General features: G+C 32.3%; 2 protein-coding genes across 3 annotated transcripts in view; one reads left to right on the top strand and one right to left on the bottom strand.

Annotated features, from left to right (window-relative positions):
* The window catches only part of LOC130664628 (SUN domain-containing ossification factor), a 38337-nt gene that overhangs the window by 15341 nt on the left and 7272 nt on the right, over positions 1-15724 (bottom strand). The window lies entirely within an intron of this gene.
* LOC130664629 (uncharacterized) lies at positions 13587-15114 on the top strand. The gene is made up of 4 exons (XM_057464628.1): positions 13587-13779; positions 13877-14138; positions 14197-14364; positions 14793-15114. Exons 2-4 carry the CDS (start codon positions 14046-14048, stop codon positions 14994-14996), a joined length of 465 nt encoding a protein of 154 aa, XP_057320611.1. The 5' UTR covers positions 13587-13779; positions 13877-14045; the 3' UTR covers positions 14997-15114.

The following is a 15724-nucleotide window of genomic DNA, read 5'->3' as shown; positions in this document are numbered from 1 at the left end:
ATTAATATCGTGTAGTTGGCAGCTCTATGACTTACTAGCGCCATATTGTTGTTGTTGCTATTTATATGCATATATGTGTGGTCGTAAATCTGTCAAATATAAAAATAAAATTTTATGCAATATCGATTCGTGTCATAAATAAATAAAACATAAAACAATGTCTTCGTGTTGCATTATATCTTGTGGTCAAAATCATAAAAATTCTTCGTGTCGTTTTCATCGCTTTCCGAGTGAACAAGAAATGTAAGTTAATAAACTTTTTGATTGAGTCAGGCAATACAAATGTAAACATTCATTGTATAAAATAATTTATGCAATGTATGATATAAAACAATATAATAACAATATTTAATAGTAAAATATTTTTTAGTTGTGCTGCATGGGTCCAGGCGGTCGGAGTTGAAGATTTTCTACACCTAGATAGCAATATACTTCATGAAAAAAAATAAGTGTGTAGCTGTCATTTTACAATTGACGATTATAGTTCATCGTTACGAGTTTATTTAATGTCTCAATTTTTTTCGTCGCAAATCATTGTCCCCACAACTTGTAAGTATACTCTCGTAGTTGCAATCTATTTCTTTTTTATTATTAAAAAATCTTTGATGATAGGAATATCATTGAAATTGTTAATTTTCAGCTGTTGTTTTACCTGTCCGAAAATTAAAAAGCATCGCAGTGCAAACAGAGAAGAGAAAAAGATCAACAAGTCTGGATACGGGCTTGAATATAAGCCTGGAAACGAGCCTCAACACAAGCCTGGACTCAAGACTGGAAGAACCTCCAGCAAAAAGGATACGAAAATCCGGTACATATCGATATTTATTTATCATCTTAAATTTTTTTAGAAATGGAATTAAAACTGGACATAATGAATACAAATTTTTAAATGATGGGAATAAATTTGTTTCTTTCATGAAATGAATTGCTTCTATCGATGTTGCAGTCAAAATCGATGGAGTGTTTAAGGAAATAACAATATGACAACGGGTGAATTTTTACGTAATGTAAAGAAATTAAGGAATAAGCAGCCCAATTCAATAATAAAGATATTATGGCAAAATTTGAATGCCATGGATTATTTATCAGCTCAGGAATTAATTATAAAAGTAGAGCTAGTATTAAATAATTATAAAAAACAGAAAAACTTAAAAAATACTTTAAGAAATTAGTAATTATGTATATTATTAGCTAAAATATGTGTATTGGAATTATATATAATATACTTTATCGTTTTAAAACATAATGATGTTAATGTAATTAAATTAAGTCTCATTCGTAAGTTAATAAAAAAAAAATTGACTATAGTTAACTCCAATTATTAATACATTAGTAACATGTAGAATAACTTGATAAAAGATAATACTTTTGAATAAAAAATTATTTAAAATTAGAAACTTTGCAGTATTTCGGATGGTAACGTTTCGTAAGTACGTCAGAATTATATTATACCCTTACCCTTATACTTTTCTTTTTAAAATTTTCGCTCTAAATGCTTCACTTTTCCAATCTTTTCTTATCAAAACCGTATGTAATTGACGTTTGTAATTAATAATAATTTGTTGAAATTATTTTTAGTTGCCGTTAGATATACTACGAAGAAGAAACTCGCAGAAGAAGCGACATCATGGAAGATTGCCAAATCCTGACCAGAGCGGCAATTTCCCATGATAGATGAACCCTTCAATCTCCTCCGTCCATCTTACGGTTTTAAATAAATTAATATTATTATTATTGAATTTCATATTTCAAGTATCATAAAACATGATCCTACCACAGTACTGATGCAATAGGCCTCATAAAATATTTTAGACATCATCAAGAAGCTGGAATACTTGGGGCTGAAGTTACTCCCCAGACTTCAGCAGTTTTGAACCTTTTAGCGGAAGAACGTACTAAAACGAAAAATTTAGACAATGTGATATTAAAAATGGCAAAGGATTATGATTTGCCGAATACCAGATTACAAAATTGCCGGTGTAGAGAAGACAGTAACCAACGTCCAGGGCTTTCACTACTGGCAGGTCTAGAAAAGAGGAACATAAACCGGAAAGCACGAGGAGATCGCTATACACGTGAAGAAATTTTATTTGCCATTGGCATATACAAACGTTCTCCAAAGTATTATCGGTTTATGATGAATTATATGTTGCTTCCCAGCGAAAGTACGTTAAAACGTGCTTTCTTATCTATAAACTTAAAACATCATGGCGGCCATAAAAAAACTCGTAGATTAGAGATCACTAGGTGATGGATGAGGGCAAGTGTGTATAATGGCATGTCTGAAATCTTGGTGATTATATTCCTAAGTGGAGGTAGCCCTTATGGGTTGGGGAAGAGCTTGCCCCCCACCACTACACCTAGGCAAGCAGTCGACCAGAGCTGGAAGTCTGGTACCATGGGGGATCCATTCCAAGCCCCACTTCGACCAGAGTATCTCTATTTCCTGAGATGGGAGGAGTGTTTGGGTCCAAATGAGGTCGGTCTCGTGGTGGTTGTTGGTGAGACACCCACATGCGTGTGCATGCCTAAAGGGTAAGTTAGTGTGAGCTTATGCTCATATTTCGCTTTTATAATATATGGTGGATTCAGTATACACAATAGGGATTTCGCAACGCGAGTATGCCCAAAAGGGCGAGGTATCGGCCTCCCGTCAAACGGAGGTGGGCTTAACGGCCCCGTTACATTAATTAATTATCTATAAACTTAAACGTGGGCATTAATGACGTTATCATTGAAGCTTTAAGGAAAGCTATCCAACAGATGTCCGATCCCTTAGATCGATATTGTACAATTGTGTTCGACGAAACTAGTATTAAGCCACGATTGTCCTATACAGTCGGTAGTGATTCTGTAAGTGGTTACCATGATGATGGTAATGGTGTTCAAAACCAGAGCTTGCAGATCATGCGACTGTTTTTATGCTCCAGCAAATAAACGAATCAGGGAAACAGCCATTATCGTTTCATTTCACGCACAAGCCAATGAATACATACGTTTTAAAATCTATGCTTGTGCAAATTTTAATGGCAGTAGTGGCTGTAGGGATGATACCAGTTGCTGCGATTGTAACGGGGTAAATATTTAAAATTACAACTTTAAATCAGCCTGATTTCCCGCGGTTGATTAATTACCCATAGTACCCCATATGCGTTACTATTTTATCGACTTGTCGCCGGGCGCGCTAATTTAAGGGGCTCGTCCCCAAGACCCAATAAGGAAATAAGTTGGAGTGGTGGATTTTCCGATAAGGGCCGAATGATCGCGAACTTAGATTTGATAAGGGAGTGCACGAAGGAAAAACAGACACAGTCGGACGGACCGGCAGAACAGTTGGACGGGTGACCGCACAGGAATTATTGAGGAGAATCAATTTGTTGGAGAACGAGTAACGGGTCAATGGAAATCGGCAGGAAGGCTGGAAAGGAATAAAGGACGCCACGTTCATTTTGGGAAGAAAAATTATACAGAGGTAAATAAATCGTCGGCAAGTGGCCACAAATTATTAATTAACTAATTGAAAATTAATAATTGAATTAATTCGTGAGCAGTCGCCATTTCCGATTTGATTATATTAAAATACAAATTGTCGGCAAGAAGAACAGAATCCAAAATAAATTTACACGCGGTCCGTCTGATAAATTCTCGGCAAGAAGGCCAGAATTTCTTAACAATTAAAATTAAATTAGAAAGTCAATTTCTCGGCAGGAGGGCCAGAAATTATAAATAATAAATCTAGTCATTAAGAAATTATAAATAATAAATCTAGTCATTAAGAAATTATAAATAATAAATAAATCAATTTTATTTAATAAGAAAAATATAAAAATACAAAATTTACAAAACTGAAAATTAAAGGAAAATTAAAAGTGTAGTGAAATTAGTGATAAAAGAATAAGGATATAAGTAATTAAATTTATTAGTAATGGAAATCAGTTCTTGTTGTATAAATTTGTTATTAACGTGAAGACTAGTTGTAAATGGATAAAAGAGAGATAGCGTCAGTCGTTGGCGGCAGTTTTTCGGTGTCAGTAAATTCTTACTCAACAACTTGATATTCGAAAAACTGAAGGTATATAAAATTATCATGTTGATAAAGTGTCGTTATAAAATTGTAAAATCATTAAAAATTACGGATAGAAATTTAGTCCAGTGGACACATAAGTAAAATCGAGATTAAATAAAATTGTGCGTGTAAAATAATCGGGAAAAGAATAAATTGTAAACGTGTGTGTGAGTGTAATACAGTCCTGGGGACTAGAATGTAAAACGTGTGTGTGTGTGAAGAGAAAATTTAAGTTTCCTGTGGAAACGTTTTAAAATAATAGATCCAGGGGATCATGGCAAGTTGCCAATTTGTTTTATTTTAATTTGATCCAGGGGATCAGGCCGGTGGCCATTTTCGTATAAAGTCCAGGGGACTAATTTTATTAAGATCCAGGGGATCAGGCCGGTCGCCATTTTCGTATAAAGTCCAGGGGACTATTTTAATTAAGATCCAGGGGATCAGGCCGGTGGCCAATATCGTATAAAAGTCCAGGGGACTCATTTGTTCGTCGTAATTAATAAAAGATCCAGGGGATCAGGCCGGTGGCCATTTCGTGTAAAAGTCCAGGGGACTCGTTCGTGAAATTGATAAAAGTCCGGTGGACAAAATTTTATTTAGTTAGAATAAGAATAAAAGTCCGGTGGGCAATAGTGTTAAAAATAGTTATAAGTAAATGAAAAGCCCGGTGGGCATAATTGTGATTTGGTGAATAAAATCTAAAATTATATTAATTAAAATTGTGTAAAAATTAATTTAATCCCTCAATCTCCTCACTCTTATATATTTTCAACGACCCTGATTTATAAATTATAACATCTCCGGTTCTGGAAGGCCGAGTCTTATCTTCCAGTGGCGCCCTTATTAACATCAATTAATAAAGGGGCCAAACTTGGCAAGGTTGAGATATACCCTGTTATACGATATCTGATCAGGGATCTACAAACAGAGCTGCATTTAATTTGCTTCGTGATGAAACCTCTAATAATGACGAAAGGAATTATTTTTGAATTAAAAACTATGCTCAAAAGATTTTTATAATATTTGACATCGCACATCTAATCAAAACCTTGAAGAATAATTTTTCTGGCAGCTTTGAAACTTGGATTTCTAAAAACCCTCGTAAAAGTAAGCGAGATTATCCTGGACATATTATCGAGATGGACGGCAAACGAGGCTATTGGAGATTTAGTGAATTATTTCTTCGAAGATTCGCAATGCCACTTGAAAGATGAGAATATTTTTCCAACAAGTAAAGTAAAAATGGCTGTACGATTTGCCTCACAGATCTTAAGCCAAACAACGGCTGCACGGTTAAAGGCTTGGGCATGTGCTGATCGAATTACACGTAAAACTGCAGAAATAACGAACAGCATCATCCAATATTAAGATAGAGTTATTGACTCATTGAATGGTTGTAAGTTGAATGGCGGTGATAGAAAAGAGTCAACAACAAGAACTTATGTAACTCCAACATCTTATCATTGGCAGTTTTGGCCGAGGGCAAGACAAATGATTAAGTCGTTGAAATTCTTTCGTCCGGACGGATTACAAATATCTACACCAACTCCCGCTACTTTATTAATAATTTCCTATTTAAAAAACGATTCGCTAAGATAAATTTAAGACATTTAACTCAAGACGGACTAGAGAACTTTTTTGGCTTAGTTAAAAATTTACAGGGATGTAATCATAAGTTAACGACAACTCACTTTGTCAGTGCGTTTAAAACGTCAATTTTAACAATATTCTCCGATTGCAATCTTAGAGGAACAAATAGTGAGAATCAAACGTCGCCAACAATCATCCAACTTCAAGATTTACTTACTGCAGCCGATTCAATAACCTCATCAAAAAATTTTCACAATTCGTCAGATGCAAATTATGTTGACATAGAAACAGACGAAACGCCAGTTTTACACCTTGGAAATACTGATGAAAATTTAAATGCCCAATTGAATTTGATTTTTGACGGAATTCAAATAGAAGAAGAAAATGATCTGGCTGAAGAAGATATATCCATACCTGAAAAATTATTCTGTAACATTTCGAAATCTCTCTACTCCAAGTCTTGTTCAGACTGTAAAAGTAATTTTTTGTCTATAAACGAATCAGGATCTCTACATATCGAGGGTCTAAGCCGGACGATGGCTCAGGTATGGTAGCTCTGCTCCGATAAAAACCTGCGACGAAAGTAGTAGGAGGCAGTACAAAAGTTGAAGTTAGCACGCAAACTGTCAAACAAACTTTTGCCACGGTAGCTGCCTCTTCGAAGAAAATCGATGCTCCGGAGAAAGAAGCGGCAACTAACGTCGTCTGGCTCCGATGAGGAGAAAAAAAAAGAAGAAGAAGAGAAAGAAAGCTAAGGCCGAGATGGCCAAAGGGCAGCTAGAGGCTGCCTTAATCATTAAGAAGACACCTTAGAAGCCCCCAATAGAGTCAGGCGATGGTTCTATTGTTGTTGAAGAGAAGAAAAAAAAGGACTCGTCCAAGGTCAGCAAGCAAGTAGCCAAAAACACAAGATAAGCACCCAATACGGTGGCGGCAGCTTCCAAGGAGGAGCGATGACCGAGGAGGAGGCAACGTCCGGAGGCAGTTCTGCTTAACCCAGGTGAGGGTAAGCCCTGCGCGGAGGTTTTGAGGACTATGCGCAGGGCAATTAAAAATTATTATTATTATTATTATTATTATTATTATTATTATTGAATTTCATATTTCAAGTATCGTAGAATATGATTCCACTCTCATAAGAACTCATCAGGAGTCTTGAAACGTAGGGGTTGAGTTGCTAAGAACTGCAGAAAAGGTGGGCTCTTGATTGTTTGTGGGATACCCTAAGGATCGCACAGAACTCGGTCGAAAGCTCGCTGAGGCAACTGGAGATTCATTTTTTTCTTTTTTCTTTATGTATTTTCTCACATATCAATTTCACTCAAATAATGTTATTATTATTCTGAATTTTTAATGCTATATAATTATGTAATTTACATCGTTATGTTATTGTAGTATAAAGTCAATTGGCGTTAAATAAATAAATAAATTGCTCAATTATTTAACTGCAACAAGTTATGTGGGTGCAGAAAAGTTGGCATGAAGTGTACGAAAGCGTGTAACGGGTGCAAGGCAAAAAATTTTCGAATGCTGTCCGATTTAATTGATACAATTAGCGAAAATGAAGAAGACAGTGAAGAAGAAGATAACACAAGTACTAATAAGAATTGTGAGTTTGAGATGATATTTGATAATAGTCGTATCGTAATGCTAGGCATACTTAGTCGCCGTTCATCGTATCATTGAACATGAGGACGATGAAAAATCTGAAAATGAAAATGCTGAAGCAGTGGAAGAACAAGAACAAGAAGAAAACAAAGAAAAAAATACTGCCCAAGAGAAAGATAAAGCTCAATTTTTTTCAAGCATCATAAGTGTGTTAAATATTTTATTACGTACTCTTCTTTTTGGGTTGACACACACATATGATATGTCAAAAAAAAGCAAAATACTATTTTTCATAAAATAGTATTTTTTGTATTTTTTCAAGCATCATGTGTGTGGCATATTTTATTACGAAACCTTTTTTTGGTTTTTTTTTGTTTTTTTTTCAAGTGGTTAGAAGCAATGAGTTGTTTAAATTGTCGTATTAATTTACTTGATGCAATTATTAAATTCGGTTGTAGAGATAGTTCTATCTAATATATAATGGACCATGCAGGTATAATACAAGAAATGAAATTGTACATCATGTAATAATTTTTGTAAATTAACCATAAAAAAATTAATATGGCGGTGTCAAAAACAATTTTATTATACCGAAAATAAAAAAAAAGTGAGGAAAAGATGTAATTTTTAAAATTCCTTGAGAGATGATTCGTGGTTTGCAAATGCCCATTTGACACTTGAAACCGGCTATCAATTTATTGCTAATTATTTACTCCTGAATCCTCCTTATCAGGAATTCATGATTCAAGAATTAGAAATATCTTCCGTCACATATTGTGATTAGAGTTATTTTACTCAAGAAGATCTTGAATACTGGGCATTTAAAAACTCTTCTGATAAGATAGAGGGACAAAGTAAAATCGTCGAAATAAACGAAGTTAAATTCGGAGAAAAAAAATATAATCGGGGACGAATCATCGATGGACAGTGGTTATTTGGAGGAACCGATAGAGATTTTGGGTGATTTTTTGTCGAGGCAGATCCTGATAGAAAAAAAGAAACATTACTGTCAATAATCAGAAAGAAAATATGTCCTGGAACCACTATATTGGACTGCTGGAGGGCATATGACTGTTTAGAAGATGAAGGTGATTTTATTTTATTTAATTTTCATATTTCTGTGTTAAACAATTTAATTGAAAAAAAAAATTTTTTTTGAAATATTATGAACATGTCATTTTTTGTTTTATTTTTAGAACTTAGTTGTTTAAAAACATGTTGCAAAATTGTCAGATGTCTGTTAATTTCAGTATCAGATATTGTCAAAACGTTTTATCAGAATTTTTTTTAATCATAATTAATTGTTTAAGGATTCAAGCATTTGACTGTTAATCACTCTCTCAATTTTGTTAATCCCGATAATGGGGCTCACACTCAAAACATAGAACGTTTGTGGTGAACGGCTAGAGCAGATATTCCTCGTTATGGACGGTCAGAAGATAATATGTCCGGCTATATAGCTGAAATGGCATTTAGATCAGTAATTCAAGATTATTGTGATCGTCTTCTTCATGCATTTTTTGCTATAATACGAGAATTTAACGGTATTTTAATTGATATTTAAAATGATGGATTAAATTTTATATTTTGCGATAAACGGTTCAATTGTTTTACAAATTTAATTTGTAATATTGTTTTTCTATTCGGTATACTTTAAAAAAAATCTGTCTATCGGTTGACCCTGCGGGCCAGCCCCAAAACTTCCCGCTGTTTTCGAGCTCCTTGAGCTCCTTGAGCTCGAAAACATTGTTGTGAATACATTTTCGAGCTCGAAAATACTTTTGTATCCCATTGTTTTCGAAAAAAACCGATTTTAGCATTTCTTTCTCCCACAATATCTCACGAACGAATTGACCGATTTTGATGGTTGAGGCGGCAATCGACGTGTTTTATTGGGTTCTAGAGCTGATCAAATTTTTAAATTGTTTGGTTGAGTCGTTTCGAAGATATTCGCAAAAAACCGTTTTTTGGCATTTCTTTCTCCCGCGATATCTCACGAACGAATCAACCGATTTTGATGGTTGAGGCGGCAATCGACGTGTTTTATTGAGTTCTAGAGCTGATAAGATTTTGAAGTCGATCGTTCAACTCGTTTCTAAGAAGTCAATAAAAAACTAAAGAAAAAAAATTTTTTTTCCGTAATTCGCCAATATTTTCGAGTCTACTTGATCAAATGATCTGAAATTTTCAAAAAAGTTGATGGCCAACAAGCTCTTTCGATTGCCGCCTTAACCATCCAAATCGGTTCATTATTTAAAAAGTTAGAGACCGGTCACACACACACACACACACACACACACACACACATACATACATACAAACACTCGGACATCATTCTGAAAATAGTCAGAATAGCTTCCTAGGACCTCAAAACGTCGACATCTTATGAAATTTCGATTTTCGCAAATCGGGGTGAAAACAATAACTGCCCAATTTTTCGAAAATCGTCGATTTTCTTAGCGGGAAGTTAAAAAATTGATAAAATTTTTTTGAATTATTATAAAAAAAAAATTTTTTTTTTTTAATTTGCTTAATTTTGTATGCTGTTCAAAAAAAATAATAGGTTTTGAAAACTTTAAAATACAACAACATGACAATTTCGATAGAAAAAGTTATTTATTTTACTTTCAAACAAAAAAAAAACTAATTGAAATAATGATTTTTGGAAATTCTCATATTTTTAACTTCCCGCTAAGAGAATGGCAAATTTTCGAAAATTCGGGAAGTTATTGTTTCCATCCCGATTTTCGAAAACCGGGTTTTCATCAGATGGCGACGTCTTGAGAATATAGAAAGCTATTCTACTTTCAGAATGATATCCGAGTGTCTGTATGTATGGGTGTGTGTGTGCCCGCGTGCATGTGTGTATGTGTGTGTGTTAGTGTGTGTGTGTGTGTGTGTGTGTGTGTGTGTGTGTGTGTGTGTGTGTGTGTGTGTGTGTGTGTGTGTGTGTGTGTGTGTGTGTGTGTGTGTGTTAGTGTGTGTGTGTGTGTGTATAGGTGTAAACTCTCCGTATCTTTTTAATAAATTAACCGATTGAGATAGTTTTTGCGGCAATCGAAAGAGTTTGTTGGCCGTCAACTTTCTTGAAAATTTCAGATCAATCAATTCAATAGACTCTAAGATACACTGAAAAAAAGAAATATTTGTCCCAAATAAATCAATTTATTTGTGGCTTTTTTTTTAATATTTCTTAATGACAAATAAATATATTTGGTACAACAAAATATGACAGTTGATTCAAATAATTTTATAATTTGACGGAAATATATAATTTATTTGTGGTAAGTAATTGATATATTTGTGGTAAAGATATTAAATTTGTGATAAATAACCTAAAATTTGGCGATACTATACATATATTTGAAGCCCTTATTTATTTGTAGCAATTGGATCATTTCTTTACCACAAATAAATAACTTATTTCACGCAATTAAACTACTCAAATATATTATATCTTTCTCACAATTAAATATTTATTTGGCCATATCCAAATATACGATATCTTTGGCTCAAATAAATCTTAGTTGGCTCAAATAAATCTTTTTTTCAGTGTATAGAAGAAATACGGAAAAAACATTTTTTTTTTTAGTTTTTTGGAAATTTTCAAAAAACGGCTCGATCGATCGATTTCAAAATCTAGTCAGCTCTAAAAGTCAATATAACACGTCGATTGCCTCAACCGTCTCAATCGGTTAATTCGTTCGAGAGATATCGTTCGAGGAAGAAATGGTAAAAAACGTTTTATTTTAATTATCTTTGAAGTGACTCTTCTGAACAATTCCTACATCTAGACAGCTCTAGAACTAAATAAAACGCGTCAATTGGCACATCGAACGTCAAAATCGGTTGATTAGTTCAAAAGATATGGACGTCACAATATTTGAAAAATAACATTTTATGTCACTTTTTCAGGATAAATCATCATATATTGGTCTCTTTCGATCATCTTATAAAGAAATGTAATTTCTTCAGTTCAAATTATATTATCAACAAAAAATTCAAAAAAACACCTTTTTTAATACGCTTTTCAGATATTTTATATATAAACGTTCCAATCTAAGTCAAAACTTATTTACAAAACGATTGTTTATTAATGATTTCCGACTCATAAATTTTCGAATAGTATTTATTGTTTCTGCTTAATCATAAATTGCAAACCACAATTTACGCTTATGCTTATATTTGATCACACCTTTGGTCTTAAATTAACTTGTTTGTGCCTGGCTGCTGTGACTGAAACTTGAAGTTCCAATGAAGATAATTATGAACAATATATGTGACACAGGATCAAACATGATTTCAAGCTGTGAGTGATGTCAGCCCTCGCCTACACGGAAAAAAGTTCTTGTGATTGGAAGTGTCTAATGAATCGTGATGCGCATTTCGTGAAGGGAGCAATCCGTGCAGTTCTAGTAACGATCTGTCGAGCTACCGTCACGATCAATTCTAGTTTTTTTCACGATATGATCGTTACCACCACTATGCGTATCGCTAACCTAACTAACCTCCAAAAATCAAACGAGTATCGTGACGGTCAGGAAATCGTATCGCGCTTACTACAAAATTTTTTTTTCCGTGCACGGCTTGGGCAGCCAACTTTACTCTAAATGGTCTAAAATGGTCTTATTTCACCTCTTGTCACACAATACATTATTAAAATTTCTTTCAATAAGTTCTTATCACCGAGTTTTTAGAGCCTTTCATGAAATTTTATGAGTGTAGATTACGTCTTTTCAAAATCTAGGTACCGATATATTGAAATTGATCATGTACAATGTCCTAATCGATTATAAGGTTGCTTACTTTTATATAAAAAATACATTTTTGTTTCGACTTCGTTTGAATAAGAAATGATTTTATTTCATTTTAAAATAGTGTTAAATAACTGGGTCAGCTATGCTTCAAATATAACTTCTCCATGAACTCGAAAATTAACGAGAATATCAATGAGAATTTGCTTAGCTGGACGTAGGTGTTACTACGAAGGCGTGAAATTTTTACGACGTTCATCCTCTCTAATTTATCATTATAACTGTAATATGATTTTGGTATTTAGCATCCGAAGATATTTTAAAAATTTTTCTATGCATCCTACGTGGATAAAAATAGTAGTTTCACTTTTTTATACATGGAGAATTTATTCTTGTTTAAAATGCTATGATGTCATAACAAATCTGGACTACGGTATCCATCTGACGGAAATTGAAATAACCACATGCAAAAATTACTACGGCCATAGTAAAATTTACAATGGTTACAGCAATTTGTGATATAATCATTGTTACTTCTACTATGGTGATAGTAATTTTTGCATGGGTTTATTTCAATTTCTGTAGGTGGTCAACATGGTCCGGCTGTACTATGACGCCATAGTATTTCAAACAAGAATAATTTCTCAGTGTATCTGTTAGAAATTTTTCAGTGGCATGTTTACATATAATTTGTGTATTTTTACAGTTTCTTATTATCGTAAAAATTTTCCAAACATTCAGTCTTTTATCGAAATCGAAATTTATCGTCGTCGATGAGATCAATCAGAAACAAAAAGATGCTTTCTTTCTTAATTTTTTTTATTTTTGTGATGCGTTAAATTAACTTAATAAGTTTTTGTTCAATTAGTTTAAAAAATAAAATTAATTTACAACTAGAGTGAATAATGTAGTTGGGACGTTGAGAGGAAAATATTTAATAAGTCGACCGATGTGTAAATTAATTTCTAATTTTTTTTTTTAACTTTGTCATTTGTATTATTATGTATGCAACGACTCTAGTAGCTATCTTAGTCAAGATCTTGAAACCACAGAATATATAGATATAATATTTTGCTGTATTCTCCTTGACTTGTTCAAGATTTGCTCCAGAATTGATCAATATTACCACTAGGGGACCAATCTCTTTTAATTTTGCACGAGTCATGATGCGAAGCATCAGAGTGCGCTTTATGATCGAAAAAATTTTTTCGCCTCACTTCGGCAACTATTTCAATTTATACATTTGAATTCAAGTGGAATAATTTTTTATTTTTAGATCTCTTAAATTTTGAATATTTCTTTTTTTTTTCAATTGAATATTCAAGGTACAGCGTTTTGCTGAAATATTATCAATTAATTACAGATAATTACCTAGGCAAAAAAAATTAATTCTTTGATATTTTTTTACGTGTAATACTTTGGTCTTTTGATGTGGATTCCGCTATTATCTAAATACTTTTAGTAGATTATTAACCACGGTCAGTTCAATTCTTGAGGTCGAGTGTGAGGAATTATAGCAATTACGAATTAAGTACACTTAGGCGTTACTTATGTCAAAAAAAGAAAGTGGGGAGTTATGACAGAAGACAGTCCAAGAATAACCAAGACTTCTGAAACTGTCAAGTTTGCTACAGCAAGCATCAGAATTGTTACTGTCAAAATTTTTTTTTAAATTTGTTAGACAAAATTTACGAACTAACAGAATTTTATTCTTTTAAAATTTCGAAATAGACTTATAATAAGACGGAAATGGTAAATTAAGTGAGTAAAAATTCATAAAAAATAATTATTTACTAAATAGCGTTATTTAAAAAAATAAATACTTATGAAAAAATTAACTGTTGTTTGTGTTATAAAGGTACAGGTAAAAATTTGTAAAAAAAGCTGATTTCAAAACCGTACATTATTTATTATCTGTAGCAAAAAAACGGCATCATTAATAGAAAACATTATAGAAAACAAGTGCATTGAGTATTATTTAAAAAGGAAGAATAAAAAAAGGATATAGCGACAATTAACGAGAAAGCATGGCTGATGAAAGAGGAAGTAGTCTAAGTATCACCTCAAGGTGGAAAGGATATTTAAATGAGACTCCTTTCTTTTGCAAAATTATTGAACTAGTAAGTTTTTGTAAAAATATAAGTAGAACTAATAAATAATTTTATCAATATTTTTTAGCTTTTTTGCGTGATTGCTATAGGATTAATCATTGATCCGTTCAACGATCGAATGCAGGCAAATTTAAATCACGCTGGAGTCATTTATGTGGCAATTTGTGGCTATATCATGATTAATGCGATTCTTATATTCTGCTATTTGTTAGGAGAAAAACTTAGCAAAAAAACTGTAAGATATATTTAAATAAAACAGCAATTTTCGCTAACATATTTTTTATAATTTTTGGTTTTGCTAAAGTAGGTCGATTCGCATAAAAAGCCTTGTTTGATTTGAGTGTTTTTAGAACATGTTCGAAAATGTTCAAAATTATGTGAAATCCAGAATATACAAATTATTTCTGTTGAATGTCTGAAATTAATCCGAAGTCGTAATTTGTATCTTGTTAAATAATGTAAACGAAAAAAAAGTTTTATTAGCAGGATACTTAGAAAAAACAGAAAAGTAAATTATTTTCTGATACTTTTGAATATGGTTTGATTTAGTGTTCATTTAATATTTGAAATTATCAAGGCTTGTTTTTATGTTAATTGTCATTGCTCTAGGTGAAATTAACTAAATATAAATATACCTATAAATAATACATTTATTATTTTCAGGCGCTTTTTTTCTCTCGAATCGGGGCGATAATGACTTTTGCGGCTGGAGTTATTCTTATTTATGATCAACAAAATTTTCAGAATAATTATATTTCAAAATATCATGAACAGTATTTAAAACAAATGCTTGCAAGTGGAATTTTTGCAATCTTGGCTTCGATTGTTTTTGTTATTGAAAATTATTTTATTTATAACTACGAGTAAAATATGATCATCACAGAGTATAATATTATGTTATAAATGAAATATTTTTCTTTGTTTTAGTTTATTCGAATCAATGTAACCGTTTTTTTTTAATATACTTGTATTACTCTTTAATTTCGTATTTTATTTTTTTCCCATTTAAATAAAATACAAACAGTGTCTCTAATAGTAAAAATGATATCGAGATGCTAGCTAGCGCCTGACCAATTTCGCTAGAAACCATCTTAATTAAATATGGCGATTGTTAAAATGCTATCAAGAATTTTGAAGTTTTAGGTTATGCGTTAGAATATTGAAAATAACAACACTAATTATAAAATCGAACTGATATGTTGATAATGATAAACTAACATATTTAACATAAATATATGCAAGAGATCAATAAGAATAAATTTAAGAAATAAACAATTATTAAAAACATTCATATGAATGAATTCAATTAAGTGATATGAATGTTATAAAATTTTAAATTAAGAAATTATTCACCGTTTTAAATCAACTCTTTGATTAAATAATTTGTTGAATGTAATGATCAGCAAATTACTATTTTCATTATAAAGTAAAACATATTTCATCGAGGCGCTCCCTACCGAAAGTGAAAAACTGTTTACCATCAGTAAATTAACGGTTGATAAATAGTTGTAATGTGCGCTTTTAAAATCGTCATACAACGGTTTTAGAGCTAACTATAAATCAACTGTTAATCAACTAAATAAAAACTGTAAATT

Source organism: Microplitis mediator, chromosome 3 (assembly GCF_029852145.1).
Source record: "Microplitis mediator isolate UGA2020A chromosome 3, iyMicMedi2.1, whole genome shotgun sequence".
NCBI lineage: Eukaryota > Metazoa > Arthropoda > Insecta > Hymenoptera > Braconidae > Microplitis > Microplitis mediator.
Note: the sequence above shows the minus strand (reverse complement) of the source record. Positions and strands in the feature narration are given on the sequence as shown.